The following is a 16180-nucleotide window of genomic DNA, read 5'->3' as shown; positions in this document are numbered from 1 at the left end:
ATCAACTATTCATAAGTGTATTTAATCTATGAACAATTTTTTTATTGTACATGTACATTAAAATACTTTGCTGAGTCTCGTAGAAACTTAACTTTCTGTAGTGTGTAGTGCACTGTAAGTGCACTACACACTACGTCATCAGGTTATGAGTGTAAAAACTGTATATCATTCAATATTTATTTATTTTTTGTTATCCATAAGGGAGGCTAACAAAATCTGCACCTGACTTGGTTTGCATTTTTTGAGCATTAAAATAGAACTTTTGGTCCTTTTTTTTCACAGAAAGTCGTCTATTTTGAGCTCACCCATTCAAATACTAACCCTGCCGGACAGGGCTTAACTGCAGTGAGATTTTGTCTTGGAAAGGTATCAGGCTTTTTGGTGATATAGAAATTTCAAGGAACTTGAAAATGGTCAACATGTCAGCCTCAAATCAATGTTTCTCCATTCTCTTTTATTTTCTTCAATCTTTCTGGGTTTAGTATTATACTAGTAACCACATGTCTTTTCAGGGGGGCTATTTACGTAAGACATCTACCATGGCACTACAATGATACACGGTACCAAAACAATATCGTGTATTGTTAGGGCTACATATTAGGCAAAGACAAGTTGAATCTCCTGAAAAACAAAATGCAGCTCAGTTGACAGTTATGGAATAAAGCACTGTGTTACTGCACTCAGTCTGAGGTCGCTCGTTTTCACTCCTTCCTCTCCCCATCTTGATGCCATTGCAACTGAGAAGCCCTTAATAACATGCATAAGTGGACTATGGAAAGATAAACATGCAAGTTTTCCTCTGCAAGAACTTATAGCAGTACCGATGTTTGGAGTATTAATTTTGCAAGATTTTTGGGGAAGATTTGCAAAAAGAAATATTGTCCCAAAATTGAGAGCATGTTGTCTGCTCTCAGAACTCTGGAAAACAAATTATGGGCAGGAATTTCCTGAAACACTGTCGTTTGTATCAAGCACAGGTTGAGTTAAGATAATTCAAAATCAGTTAAGGAAAATTTATTTGCACTGACCAACATATTTTGATCATCTGTAACATCTGGTTCAGCAGCCCAACTCAATGAAGCTGTGTACTAATAATGCACCTATCAATGTTAAGCCCCAGGGAGGGGGGGGTCAGGCTAACCACGGGAGTTTGATCGTGAGGTCTGTCCACAGGGTAGGGATTTTGATTGTATGTGACATCCCCAGGCTAAAGATTTTGATGGTACAAAGGACATTTTACCACCTTCACTTGCCGCTGGGTGGGGATTTTGACCAATTATTTTGTACGGGGGGTGGGGAATTTGAATTTTTTAAAATGAAAATGTCAGAATCCCCACCCCATGCCCGACCTCCCCCCCTCCCTGGGGCTTAACATTGATAGGTGCACAATAGTTCCCTAAAGAAGCTTCAATAATTATGGTCTCCACTTTGATTGAAAATTTAAAGGATCAAAAGAGATAATAATTTATTGTCTTTTATTTTTCTTGTTGCTGTAGGTTACAGCCATAAATGGCACATTCTTGGAAACCACGGACTGCAGCATTATGTTATTATATGAAATGATAGTGATGTTATAGCTAAGCATAGTAACATTTCTTAGCACTGGCCAAAAAGTGAGCAGCAAACCGAGATTAACGTTTCTGTTTAGGTAATTTGCTCATCACTTTATAACAATAAAAATTGGGTTTGCTAAGTTTTTTTTTTTTTTTTTTAGTTATAAGTACCTGAAGATAAAATATAAGCAATTTATTCCTTCATGCTATCACAATAATGGCAGCACAAATATAATTTTGGTGTTTCACGTATGTATGGAAGCATGATACAGTATTGTTGTAATAATTATAACCCATCAACTAATCAAGTCGATTTAAAGTGTCAATACTGTTTTGAGCCTTTTTGAACCCACATCAGCAGTTGTAATTTGGCACCATATCACAAATTTTAACAGAAATCTTATTTGATGAGCGAGTTCTGAATCTTAAAAGAAGAAGAAAAACCTTGAATAATCGAAACGTTTTTCTATCATGAACCACTCTCTCTTATCTCTTGCACTCTCTCTTATCCCTTGTGGGGACAATTGACTGATCAACAAGAATACTTCATACAAAACAATGGTTCTCCGGTTTTAGAGTGAAACAGGGTTTTCCTCGAGCTTGAACTGACTCTTGATGCTTGTTTTGGGAGCTTCCCTTGCGTAACATCAGATGATATGTGCTGCCTCCTTGAGCTTCTACATTTTCAGCAGCATTTAGCTCAGCAAAACATGAAAGATAGATCTTATCTGGCCACATTATCCCCGTGTACTCTTCGAAAAGAGGTAAGAGGTAAGAGGTAATTCCACATCCTTCCTTTGAATATCTTTTCACAGTTTCCAGACACAGAATTAACGCTTGAGGACAGTTTGATCGATATGATTCAACTTCGCTGTGAAATAGAGAGGGAGCTTTCTGAGGTTGCCCGAAGAGAAACAAATTCGGTTTTGCGGAAGAGAGGATACCCTGGTTTGAGTTCTTTCACATTTGAAGATATCCTTTTTTAAAATCAAGCCGTTCGGTTCAAGTATTTAAACGTATCTTAAAGAATAAGCTTTTAGACAATTTTGTAAATACTCCTTGAATTTCAATTTTTTTTTATTTAGTATTTTTATTGATTGCAAATTTTAGACAATGTTGTGAATGTTTCTTAAATTTGATTAGTTGTAATTGTATAGTTATTAGTAACTTTAGTAATTAAAATAATTGTTCCTGAAAAGCCCCATTGGGGAGGTAACAATCAAGTATGTATGTATGTATCCTGTCAGAAATGCGACGTGTTTCTCCAACAGTGTTTACTATATTGTCGTGGATGATTCAATTTGATCTCAGCAACGGAAAGAACGCCGCATCATTAGCACTAATCTATGGGATAATCATGTTTAAAAGATGTCATGAAATGAGCCGTCTCCAGAGACTTAACACTGTGCTTTTCTCTGAGGGCAACGCTACCAAAGAGGTAATTGAATTCACTTGGAAGCGATCTTTACCGGCAGAAAATTACAAGTCATCTATTTTTTACCCATCATAATTCAATTAGTCTAGATCTTGTGATAAACTTGATTAAAAAGACAAACGCAACTAGATTCATTTTGACAACGTTTCGACATCGTCCGATGTCATCGTCAGGCAACGAATTAATCAGATGAAGCATAACTTATAGTACAAGAACAATAGAACAATATTTAACAATTAGACCCGTAGCCTGCAAGGGCTACGGGTCAATAGCCCATGAGGCGAAGCCGAATGGGCTATTGACCCATGGCCCTTGAGGGCGAAGGGTCTAATTGTTTTAGTATCACCCAACTAGTCGGACAGAAAAGGCAATAATAAAGTTAGCAAGTGCAAGTTGAAGAAATATTTATATGGGAATAAAACGAAAGAAAGCATCACGCTTTTCGCTACTCAAGGACTATTACTAATAGTCCTCTAGTAGCGTAGCCAATCAAATTGCAGGATTTGCATTAGTCCACTAGTTGGGTGATACTAATATACAATAGTACGCTAACAAGTTTTAGTGTCATAAAGAAATGCGCATCGAAATTTGACTGCTTAATTCACGAGATGTTCTACATCAAAGAATTGAAACCATCACTTAATGTGCAGTCAGACTGTCAGGGCAAAACTATTTACTTAGAATAGGCCATTTCTACATGCTCTAAAGCCATTTAATGCACATCCTCACAGAAGACATGATTCTTTTCCTGCCATTTCACCTGACCCCTTGTCGACCCTTAATGAGGTTGAACTTGACAGATGGCTCAACCGACATAAAAGAAATTTAATACTAGATGCCCCAATGGAGCATCATGATGATGATGTTGATGACAATCAGTGAAATGCATAAGCACTTGTTTGATACCTTTTTTAACCCACTAATTCCTAGGAGATGGACTTTAGACTTTGATTTTACTGCACTCTTTCATTTCCAAGGACATGGACACAGAAAGAAGAAATTATTAAGAAACTAAAATTAATTTAGAGTACATCGTATCTTGATCCTTGACTTTGTGCCTGCTAGTACATTTTTGTGAATAGTTTGTTATAATTCATTGGAGGAGCAAAGATAAATCCCTTTAACATAGAACAGACTTCGGAAGATAATCTTTAAACCATGTATGAAACAGAATGAATATCTTTTGAAGGCTGATCTACATTCAATGAGTTTAACTACAATTAAACAAGGCCAGAGGACAAGCAACTTTTGGAGGCCTAAAAAGTACATGTATATTCTCCATTATTTCCACCTGGTACAGGATAACAACTTGCAACTGACCAGCTTTCTGCAGGCTTGATTACTTGATTTTCTCTATCATTGCACTTCAGAAAGCATCACAAAAGGCAGCTGTTTCATTGTATGGCAAATATATTCTTTTTAATGTAGCATACACTAAAACCATTTGGTAGGCTAATTTGCATGAGGAACAAAAGAATGAACAATTTGCTACCATTTCTAAATGTGATCTTACTGAAGCCAACTACTTCTTAGCCAGCAAATGATTATTATTATTATTATTATTATTATTATGAGTACAAATATCTTAGCAGAAAGAAAAGAAGGTTGGAAAGACATTAACAATTTATTTTATGCAATGCAGTCCAAACATTTACATGTGGATTCACAGTAACTGCAGCAGTAATGAGAAGGTCCTTTTCTATCAGGTACTCTTACATCCAAACAGTTCAAAAGAAATTTTCTCAGACAACCATCCTCTAGCTGGCAAAAACTGCGAACATCATCACTCATGCCTGTGCGATTTCTGGCAATGTCTTGATTATTGTAGTATAGCAAAGCATGAGCCTGTTTACCATCACAACCAGCCCGTCCAGTCTCCTGAAAATATTCCCTTACTGTACGGGGTGGTCCCACATGAATCACAGTTCTTATTGATGGAATGTCTACCCCCATTCCCATGGCAACTGTGGCAAAAACTACTCTTACTTTTGAAACACTTGAAGATAGTTCCTTTAATATTTGATCCTTCATGGTACTTGTCTGTGGGGCATGATACTGTGCAAAGAGTCTGTTTTCTGGCGATTGTTTGGCATTTGAAGGGTAGTACTGCTTGTTACCCAGTCGTTTTTCAAAGAATTTAAAAGCAAATCCGCACCATCTCAGGGGCAGGTACATTATTGTGATTGGGTAGTTCACAGTCTTTACTTTTAAATCATGGGCAATAGGCACTAATAATTCCTCAAAGAAGTCAACATCTTCCCCCTCACGGAAGACTTTCTTATAGTAAATGTTTGGTCTGTTTGGGTTCCCTATGACTTCCAGCGGATTTCTTAGAGTAAGAGACTTTTTGATGGTGGTTATGTCAGTCTTGCTTGCTGTAGCAGTCAGGGCAACCACTGGTACATTAGGAAAAATTGCACACAACATACCATCGTGTGAATAGTCTTTCCTGAAGTCATCTCCCCTGGCAAAATAAACAAAGTGTGTACAGCAATCATGAGATCTCTTTTACTTTCTACCACAAAGGAAAAAACTACTGTATATTTATCAAATGAGCATCCTATACAGCAGAAAGACTGGAATGATTGATACTAAACTGTGTGTATTTGCCAACTATGTACATGTACGTACGAGGCCGTTTAAACTCGCCCTGCACATTTTGAAGATAGCTTTTAACGTTTCTATATAACAAATTTTACGTCTCTGGAAGCCGAACAAGAACGAACAATTTTAATTCATATGTTATTGTAAAACCAAAAGTGTATGGCCGAACGTTAAATCCACTAGCATTCAACTTCCTTGAGACATGCGTGCACTTACCATTCTAGAATACAATGCACCTCATCAATGACTATCGCTTGCACAGAACGTTGGTATGGCGAACTTCGTAAGAGTTCTAGTCCTTCTTTGCACGAAAGGACGGCTTCTGGATGGGTAAACACAAGTTCGTATCTCCCTTCCCTTAGCAAAGAAGAATTCGAATCGGCCAAATCCAACTCAACATTATCACTGTTTTCTTTCTTTTTCACGTTGAGGATAGCGGCTTTGATACTGCCCTGATTGCTTCTCCTTATCTGATCCTGGATTAGAGCGTTTAACGGCGAAACCACAATAACAATCGGATGAATTGTCCCACAAGATTGAAATGGCGCAGAGGTGACTTTACCGAAGAGCAGCACCGGCAATAGGTGAAAAATGATAGATTTTCCGTACCCCGTTGGCAAAACAGCCACCACGTCCCTACCAAGATAAATTGCTTTCAAACACTTTACTTGTTTTGGTTTGAGATTTACATTCCAATAGCTGCTCTCCGAAATCGCACGTTGAAGATTGCTGAAAAACATAGCGACCCTTGGAAGCCTCGTTTTGGCTGTGACAACTTTCAGCGTTGACAATATTCGGAAAAGCAGGAACCCCTCCCAAGGCGAAAAATTTGTTTGGGAGACACATGACCAGCGTGAACCAGGGTTTCTCCTCAACGACATTAGGAGGCAGAGAAGAGAAACCCTGGGAACGAGGTTTGGGGGGGGGGGGGGGGCGACCTATAAAATAGAAAAGCCATTTGTTATGCTATATAGTGTTGCATAATTGAAGACTCTAAAGTGAACACAAAGCGAGAAATCGATTTCTAAAAAGGGCACACTCGAAGCATGTCAACAAAACAATGCATGTGGGACTTCGTAAAATATTATCAAAATGTACGATTAAAATTCGTCTTACCTTTAAATTGCCTTCATAGCAATGAAAAACAACTCCAATATGTTTAATGTGGCGCATTTATGGTGAATTATCAATAAACCAAAGCGAAAAAATGCCGAATTAACCGAGGGCTTCTGAGTTTCTCCATGGAACTTTTCGTCCGACGTGAAGATCTGTATGAACGCTGCTCATTGGTCGAAATTTATCACGCGACAGCTATCCAACCTCCTCTGGGTAAAAAGGCTTTGTTACTATTACTAAGCGACCGGCTATCATCCTTTTAAGGAGGGCCATTTCAAACCAAACTGGCCGTTTGGGCGCGATCCATTTGGGCAAAAATTCCGAAATTTTTGGGTCTACAATCAAATGGAGCAGCCTTTTCTGTAAGGTTCATTTCGGAAATTGTGGTCAACCTCTTGAAGTTAACCACTCCATTTTTTTCCGAAATGTCGGAATTACCGGGAATTTTCGGTTCCACCTGAAGGTTGGAAATTTCGGAAATTCAAACCGGAATTTTTGTCTAAATGGTCACGCTAACTTAAAGTGACTCGAGAAATTAAGATTATGATCCTATGTTTTCGCCTTCGTTCCCAGGGTCTTCTCTCACGATGCCGGAGAGAGAGAGTGGCGCTTCGATATCGAACGCAATTTTTTTCTGGTGATTCGTAAATCACATTTATGCGTCCTTTCGATTTGGTTGTACCTATTTTCTATCTTGTTAGTTTCGCAACCAAACGTTTGTGGCAACCAACCAGCGCTAAAGACACCCAGACAAGAGCGGCTTAATAATAGCGGAGAGAACGTGGATGACTCTGACGCGTAAGTAGAGGGCACAAAACAGAGAATCTTCACAATCCAGCAAGCATTTTTCACTTCGCTTTTCAATCAAGTATTTTTTTGGATTGGCAGAACGAAATAAGTATTGTACAAAATAGCCGACGGTCCCCGTTATTGGAGTCACGACACCCACACGTCGTTCATTCTAAATACAAATATGATCTTTCCGGTGGCAGAATATTTAGGAGACTATGAGAACAGCCCTTCTTTCGCCGCTTGAGCGCGAGGAGACGAGCAAAATGTAGAATCGAGAAGGAGAATTTCGCGCGGTAATTTATTTCTAGTGCCTGCGGAGAAAGAGGAACTGCTCGTAGTCGAAATAGATAGATGAATCGTCCTTCCGTTTACGTCTTCTTCGCAAAACCTGTTTTCAGCCTATATTCTTCGGCTGTATTTTCTCGGCGTTGACAATGGACTTTGCTCCCGTCAAGGAAACATTTCAAGTGAGTTATTCTGCGGAAAACTTCAGACGTTTAGACTTTCTCGTCAAAACAGCGAACGAATGTGTGAAAAATTGAAAATGATTTATATAAATTGGACGTGTTTTAAATTTTAACCAGTTTTATAAACCGTGACATAAATTGTGATGCAAATTTCGATTGCATCATGAATTTCTCTCAGGGAAAAACCCGGTTTGGCGAGTAAGCACTAAGCAGCAAAGTTGCAAAATATTATGCAAACGACCTCAAATTTATAAGAGAAAACAAGAAAATTGTAACTTGAGGAGCCAGTTGTACAAGTATATGTATTAAATTTTAGAGGGTGGCGATGACTACTACAATTTTTTTTACTCAAGTGTGACACTGACGCTAACTTATTCCACATATTTTTAAATTAATACTGCGGAACATTCTGAAAAACACATAAACATCCACTTGCTTTGGTGTCTATGTTCAAGGTATTTTAAGAAGCTATCATCAAAACAGGCATTCAAAGCTCAGATAGCTATCGACCTCTAACACCCACCGTACGTGGAAAGATTCACCACGTCCGTGACTTAAATATGAACCCAGAAATTTTTAAAATGAGCCCACGAAGGAAACTGAATAATAATTTACCCTCGGCCGAAAGATAGGTTGACGGTTATTTACAATGTGTAACACAACCAAAGGACTTCTTTAGTTACTTGTAGAGAGTTCACCCATGCGTGAAAAACCAAGTTAGGGAGGGCGGAATACATTCTGCCTAAAGGAAAGCTTTGATGTCACATGTTTGAGTGGATCATGAAAAACTGCCATGCTTTTAAAGCTGCTGTCGATCTGTTTTGCAATTTTAGAATTTGTTTGCCGCTTTCGCCTTTTCTATCCTCTTGCCGCCAAGTAACGCAGGAGATCGATCTTTCTAGTTGAAGCGCTTTATGCTTAAAAGAGTGAAGAGGGAAATTCATCAGCTGACTTTCGTCGTTTGAAAGAGCTTAACAGTAAAAGCAAAGTGAAATAATAAAACATTCGCGAGAACGAGAGTTTTTCCTTCGTAACCTGTTACCGCAATGAATAATTGATTGCCAATTGTTTGCGAGGGAAAAAATAATACGATTTTTTCTTACCGGTTTCAGCTTCGCTCCGGTGAAATTCTTCAAGTAACGCCACGAAAAATGAGCCAAATGAGTTGTGTGTACCAAGAATTAAAAACTGGACGACGAATGAAGAAAAGCAAACGACCCAAGACCACGGCGAGTCAACCTGCCGGTGAAACTTTATCCGGAGACCCTTCTCCTCCATTTCCGTGAGCGATCAGCTCTTCTCTTCCCTTCTTAAAGCGAATGCTAGCTCGAAAATTGATCACAATCTTCGGCCATTTTTCGCCGGTTTAACTCAATCCTTGACCAAACTTCCATCGTAACTCCCTCTCCGATCGAAATCGAACTGGCCGGCTAACGAAAGCTGTTTTTTAGTTTTGATGAAAAATTTTTTCTTGCAGTCGTGCAAGTAGGTCGGGTTTGTGTGACGGGTCATGACCGGTTTTGCAAGTTTGGCAGAAGCAAGAAATTTTGTAGAAAGGACGAACAGGATGTGCTAAAACCCATTATTTCCCACAAGAAAGCGTTGCAACTAAAGCACATAACTTTGATGTTTAACATAGGAAAGCATGTTGAGTTTGGTCGAGAATATTTTGACTGCAGTAAATCTCTGTTTTGCCAGCGTCAAGTTAAGAGCCTTGTTTTGCTTTGTATGTAAATCGCGTTGTCAATATTTATACTGGTCGAATTAAAGTACAAGTTATTTTGAGGCGTATTAACGACACTTTAAGGAATACGGACTTACTTCGGATGGAAAACAAACCAAATCCTGCTTCTTCCTATTCCATTTAATTTACGTGCTTTGTAGGATTACAGTGTTGCAATCGGGGTTGCAATATTTCAGTCCTGGTTTTCTTGTTAACTGCCAAACAATCATCTCGTGTCATTCGATTCAAAACAAGAGCTTTTGCAGCTTGATCTTCCTCAATTCTAATTTGTGTCACGTTTGCAGCGCAAGGAAATATGAAAGGACGTGAATTTTGGATCGAGCATATGAGCTTCTTCAAGAAGGTACATTAGGTCCACCTCCGATACAATCCGACAACCTATGCGGTTCATTGCGCGTGTCACGGCAACCTTGGCAATCGATTGTGGCATAGCAAAGTCTGTTGGAAAAGGAAAAATAGGTATCTAGTTTGCCCAGGTTTTGCCCATCCTAGAAGGGTTCACTCGACGAAATTACTTCGAAACCGGCACGCCGATCAACCCTTCGTTTGCAAATTCAAGAATGAATAGGTTTCTTTTTCCCGACCGACACCGAAATATTGAAATCACTTATCTATCACTTGTTATTATTAATTTTCAGTCGTTCTGAAGATGCGAAAGAAAAATCTCTCCTTCGATCTCCTGGAAAAATACACTTGAAATTCGAGAAATAACTCGCGGATAGTTTGCTGGCTTTCACGTTTGTCTCACGTGAAGGCGAAACCGGTTTGCTGAAAAACTAGGAACATTTGCATATTTAGCTGCGTTGGTGGTGTGACCTTTTGCTCGATATCCTCTCATTATAAACAACTGATGTTTACCTGAAGCGGCGCCTGACGTACCTTTGCAGTTGATCAAAGTCAAGTGTAAAAAAAATCAACTGCAAAGGTTCCTACCAAGGAGTACATGACTGAGAAGCCCCAGAAATATAGTTTTTCATGTTTCGATGCCATTATTTGCGAACTAATTTTAAAATTCATTTTGTAACACAAGCTTTATGGCAAGCGATAATACCTTCATGAAGTTTAGCCTTGTGTCTTGTCTTTTTGCATGTTGTGTCGTGAGGTTGAGTCAGAATATCGGGTGCACAAATCCTTCGCAGTGTGATTACCGGTAGTTGTGAAGATTTCCTGAGGCATCTGGTAACAAGATGGTTCCAATTTATTTGTTATTGTAACCCCTTGTACGCAAACCATCTTCAGCGTACACGAAAATTTGGTCTTAGTGTGACATTAGTGTGCGTATAAGCCCTGCAGCTCAGAGGCAGCCCAGATGGGAAACAAAAAATACTGAAAAAATCGGTTAAGGTAATTCCCTTGAAAATGACGTACTATCCAGAATTTTTTCAGATTTGGCACAATTGATAGACTTGATACTCATACACAGGACATTAAAAATATGCAATAAGAAGATGGGGTCACCGTGCTTGTTTTCGCGCTGTATGCCCTTTATTCTACGTGTTTTTTGTCGAATTACGCGAGAAGCGTTCGACACTAGATCAACCGGAAAAATTGTTGTCATGTAGGCTACTGAGTATTACTGAAAACTTGAAATTGTTTGTTTGTCCGGGCTATAATCTTTAAGTTAAGTGATTTGAAGTTGCTCAATCTTGCAAAGAAATCCAAGCAAATTGGACCGCTACAGTCATCACCTTGCACTCAGTGTCGGGCTCCAAATGCAGTTTCACGTCATTTATATGTAAATACTATAACTTCTACCATCCAAATTTTTTTCTCCTTAAGATATGTTTTCCGTGTAGCTATTACGAATAAATAAAACCATTAAAAATGGGGGTCACCGTGCTCGTTTCTTCGCAACACTCTGATAATGTATGGCAAAGGGACAATTTCAGCTTCAAAATGATCATTTTTCGCGAAAGGACTGGGGCGAGTTCCAAAACAACACCTACTTAAAAGAATTATGAAGCTCTTGAACAGCAAAAGCGGCCTTTATTGCCTCTCTTCAGATGGCCGGGGTGAAACGCCGCCATCTCCGAAGTCGCAATGTTATGCGCAGTCTGAGATGCGAGGTGCAAAACAAGTGAAACACCTTAATCTTAACTTAAAGCAAAGAAAATAAGTGAAGTAACTTACTTTTGCTATTATATTGAATCCTTTTGTCTATTTGAGGCCATTTGGGCAGGTTTGTGATCGATCATATCTGTAGGGCCACTAATTTATTAGTTTTTCTCGAGGGCCACTAGTTTATTGGTATTTGTATGCTATTTCGTGCACCCCTCGTTACCGTATAAGGACTGTACTTACTTACTTACCTTCATATGATGATCCATCCTTTCTAAATTGCCTCAAAGAGACAAAAGGACTGAAGTAAAGCAAAAGTAAGTTTACTTAATTTATTTTCTTTGCTTCAAGTTAAGATTAGCCAATTTTTTCAATATTTTTTGTTTCCTGTTCAAATCCTGATAAAATCGGAAAGTTTGCAGAAAAGGTTTTACCTGGAGAAAAACCTCTCGGAGCAGAGTAGAGAACCATTTTGACGCCGGATCTGGGTAGCGGGTAGGGTGTGTACCAGTATTTGTCTAAATACCTTATAATTTAAATACATTACAATAAGGGATACATAAAGTACTTACTTCCCTAAATAGGTACGAAATGGGTCTGGGTTTGGTGGCGTTGAAAATAAATGTATACGTATGATTCTCAAATTAAAAATTTCCCTTTAAACTTATTGAAGAGAAGATGTGTTGTACATGTGTTTTAATGGGGGTGCGAGTCCACGTGCTCCTTTGCAGCTGGAGTTAAATCTTCGACCTTCCGATTACAATGGGATTACCCCCGCCAATAAGGTTGGGATACTTTATCACTGAGCTATAGGAGGCTTCTACTACTACTACTACTACTACTACTGCTGCTACCTGCCCCCGGGGGGGGGGGGGGGGACTCCCATATAAAAGGGGGAGGGATGCTCGTCGTCTCGCTTAGGGGTGTAAATTTCGGATTTTGGTCTCACTTAAGGTTTTCTGGGCAAACGTTATCATAACATATATTATAACATAACATATATCTTTATTTACCCTCGGATTTTTAGAGTAGCTTGGTGTAGCTAATATCTCCGAGCATTTACCCTCCCAACCATGATACACCACAGAAGACAGACCACACACCGGGAACTACATGCCCTACTCTTTACGACAAGTGTGCGGGTTCTTTTACGTCCCACAGGATTATGAACATTAAAGGGTTGTGAGACGGGACCTCCGGCTTATTGTCCTTATCCGAGAAGACTAGAGAGTCTAACCATTTGCAGATGTAATTACAAAGGCAGCACTTTCTCCTCAGTTATTTTAAGACCCTGAGTGTTGGTCCGGCCGGAGTTGAACTCACGACCTTCCGCGTAACAGCCCGGTGCTCAACCAACTGAGCCACCGGTGCCGTGAAGGTCTCCTTTAGGGTTGCGCGCGAAGAAATATAAAGTTGTATATTTATACTTTTATATTTCTTCCCGTACGTGAAAGTATTAGTTGATAATGTCTTTGCCATCATTAAAAGTCACTGCGTTTTTTTATTTCTCTGTGTTTTAATATGGTCTCTTTTAGGGCTTTAATTTAAAATTTCCAAAGAGCAGCCCTCCTCTTTTTATATGGGAGTCCCCCCCCCCTCCCCCCCCCCCGCTCCCTCGGGCTGCTGCCGCTGCCGCCACTCTGCAAAAACAGTGTTGCACTCGTTGCACTCTGTATTGCTATTTTTAATGATTTTACACCCGCGGGACCGTACCCGCGACTGAACATAAGGCTTGGAACCTCAGTACGTAGTTGTCGTTTCTGTTATGTCACAGATCTCAAGAGGTTCCTAAAGGAGAGTTTACTTCGAAATTTGTGCCATTCTTGGGAAAGTCTACAATGTTAAAGAGACTATTGGTCTTACCACGTCTCAGTTCATCTTCATGTCGAATTTTATGCGCAAAAGGATTAAAAACTACGTTAACAGATTCAGCAACCGTGTCTTCTCCTTCCATATCAGGTTGGTTCAAAATACGTGTTTACTTTCAGTCTTTTAATGTTAATGTTTTTTAGAAAGATAGCATTTTAAGACAAGGAATCGGTGAAGGTTGACTACCTCAGGATAACTGAGGATACGTAATCCTTGAGTGGAAGAGTGGAAGCATCCTTTCCTCATTAAGGTAGCAACAAAAAGATGTACATACATGCATGTGTTAATAAATATTCAGCATGACTTTGTGATTACGGTTTTACCGATCAAGTTGACAGTTGAGCAACTGTTTAAATATTTGTGCATAAATAAAGCAAATGTTGCGGCTTTTATATCGAACAGATACAATATGGCTTGTTAACAGCTCTCATCCTGGTTTTACTGGACCAAGTAGGCAGATTATATGAAAACTGTTTTCCATTAAGCCTTGAACAGAACAGAAGAAAACACGGCCACTCTATCATTTCTTAACATAATTTTATTTACTGAAAATGTCAAGACATAAGCGTGTAAAGAAATCTAAACTTGATGAAAATGAAGTTTCCGAAAATGTTGAAATCTTGCCTATGGGGTTCCATACTGCGACTGATTTAAATGCCACACTCACAAGCATGTTTATTTGGTAGATAGTTCTCTAGTGTGGGGCTACGTAGTTATGGTGTTTGTCCAAATAACCCCTTTAGCGACCAATACTCAAGGCCTGAGCGCCAACAACAAACTTGGCTTGAGTTTTGATGTGCTATGATAACAGAGATATACTTTACAGACAATGGCCGTTTTTATACTAGAGATGCATAATCCGTCCAGACAAATTATGCGTCTCTTATGTTATCCGTCTAGTGTAAAGACGAGATGAACTATATGAGAAGCATAATTCGTCTTGGACGAACTTGGGCAAACATTTTCTCTGCGTCTGTTACATTCGTCTAGTATAAAGATGGGCACTAGACGCATCGCATAATGCATTAGGACAAACTTTCCAGTTTAGTGCCTCTTTAAAGACGCACTAAAATAGATTCTTCGTCCAGATGCATAATGCATCCCCTGCCCGTCTTTACACTAGACGAATTTAACAGACGCAGAAAAAATGTTTGCCAAGTTCGTCCAAGACGACTTATGCGTCTCTAGTATAAAAACAGCCAATCACGTGTTTTCACTCGATCAAATTTAGTTGAACTATGACTTGATTTATTAGGTAAAGTTAAAGTCTACTTATGAGCTAGATGGCCCATTAGGCCGGAGCTTATCCCGGTTTCTGTAGCATGAAGCAACTAGGAGTATTTCTACTCCCCCCTGGATGGGATGCCAGTCCATCTCAGGGTTACGCCTGGCATTAAATTCGCCTTACTCATTTGTACACCTGGGTGGAGAGAGGCAACATGAGAGTAGTGTCTTGCCCAAGAACACCACACAATGTTCCTGGACAGGGCCCGAAACCGGACCACTCGATCCAGAGTCGAGTGCACTAACCATGAGGCTACCACGCTAAGATAACAGAGATATAGTTTACCAACAATCAATTGTTTTCACTCAATCAAATTTTGTGGAACTATGATTTGATTGATTTATTATAAAGCCAGAAATCCAAGATCATAAATTATTGTAAACTGAAATAATATTACAATAAAAGGCTTGCAAAGATCTAATAGCCAGTCAGTACTGACATTCCAATCATTCCACAGCCAAATTGAAGAAAATTGTAAAAATGCATGCAAAGTAGATTGTGAAGTCAAATCAGGAATAGACCTACATGAACTCCCCTTCTGACTCGGCCGTGAACAAAATATGCTTGGATTTTCGCAACTTTCCAAGGCTATAAAATGGCAGGATTTGTTAGAAAAATGAAAAAATGGCCGCAATGCATTTCGAACAGGTGCAAAGATGCATTTTAGCGAAAAAAAATATTTTGTGGTTAGGGGCACTTTAAGAAACAATGGTTCCTGTTTGTAAAATAGAAGGTGTGTGTATTTTTACTTCAGAGGATGAAGCAACAGAGTTGCGACCTCTCTATCTTGATGCTCAAGCAACAACTCCCCTGGTAAGAAGTCATTGTTACATGTATCAAACAGTGTCCCTGCTAAGTGGGTGATATTCTACATTAATTTAGTAAAAAGTTACCTGTGTGATTTATGAAAATTCTCTGTGCTGATTGGTTGCACTTGAGGTGATTATTATGCGATCATCACCAAAGCGTTTTTTTCAAAATGGGAGCAAGCTGTTTTGTCTAATTGACAGACGAAGAAATTAATTATTATTGTTTTAAAGAAAATGCATGTTTTCAAATGATCACCTATGTAATGATTGTTATATTAAAACAATTATTCACCTCAGGCTTATTGGTGAATAAAAATCTCAACTTTGTGTCAGTTTTTGTTCACCGATATTCACGTCACCTTTGTCCAACAATAAAGATTGTTAACTGTAGCGCTAAACTCCAACATATGCTCTCATGCTAATTAAGTTGCTTTAATACTACAGGCCG

The 16180-nt window shown here is 39.1% G+C and overlaps 2 protein-coding genes and 1 long non-coding RNA gene across 5 annotated transcripts in view; 2 read left to right on the top strand and 1 right to left on the bottom strand.

Moving 5' to 3' along the window:
* The window catches only part of LOC138021611 (uncharacterized), a 7924-nt gene extending 2472 nt beyond the window's left edge, over window positions 1-5452 (top strand). Inside the window, exons 2-4 of one of the 2 annotated variants that reach the window (XR_011126410.1) lie at window positions 283-366; window positions 1497-1648; window positions 2369-5452. This is a non-coding gene — a long non-coding RNA (uncharacterized lncRNA). Of the gene's footprint in view, window positions 1-282; window positions 367-1496 lie in introns of both variants that reach the window. The other variant, XR_011126409.1, reaches the window with a different exon arrangement.
* The window catches only part of LOC138021609 (monocarboxylate transporter 10-like), a 19091-nt gene extending 9324 nt beyond the window's left edge, over window positions 1-9767 (bottom strand). Inside the window, exons 1-2 of one of the 2 annotated variants that reach the window (XM_068868514.1) lie at window positions 5809-6496; window positions 5418-5452 (exon numbers count right to left, since the gene is read on the bottom strand). In XM_068868514.1, coding sequence (XP_068724615.1) covers window positions 5418-5452; window positions 5809-6473 — 700 coding nt within the window. In that variant the 5' untranslated portion in view covers window positions 6474-6496. Of the gene's footprint in view, window positions 1-5417; window positions 5453-5808; window positions 6497-9070 lie in introns of those variants that run through there. The other variant, XM_068868516.1, reaches the window with a different exon arrangement.
* The window catches only part of LOC138021610 (cysteine desulfurase-like), a 22012-nt gene continuing 13161 nt past the window's right edge, over window positions 7330-16180 (top strand). The window contains exons 1-3 of the mRNA XM_068868517.1: window positions 7330-7506; window positions 13544-13728; window positions 15678-15736. Of these exons, the coding sequence (XP_068724618.1) occupies window positions 13608-13728; window positions 15678-15736 (180 nt within the window). The 5' untranslated portion in view covers window positions 7330-7506; window positions 13544-13607. The remainder of the gene's footprint in view (window positions 7507-13543; window positions 13729-15677; window positions 15737-16180) is intronic.

Source organism: Montipora capricornis, chromosome 10 (genome assembly GCF_036669925.1).
Source record: "Montipora capricornis isolate CH-2021 chromosome 10, ASM3666992v2, whole genome shotgun sequence".
Classification (NCBI taxonomy): domain Eukaryota; kingdom Metazoa; phylum Cnidaria; class Anthozoa; order Scleractinia; family Acroporidae; genus Montipora; species Montipora capricornis.
The sequence above is the reverse complement of the archived record's forward strand: the minus strand, read 5'-3'. Positions and strand labels throughout refer to the sequence as shown.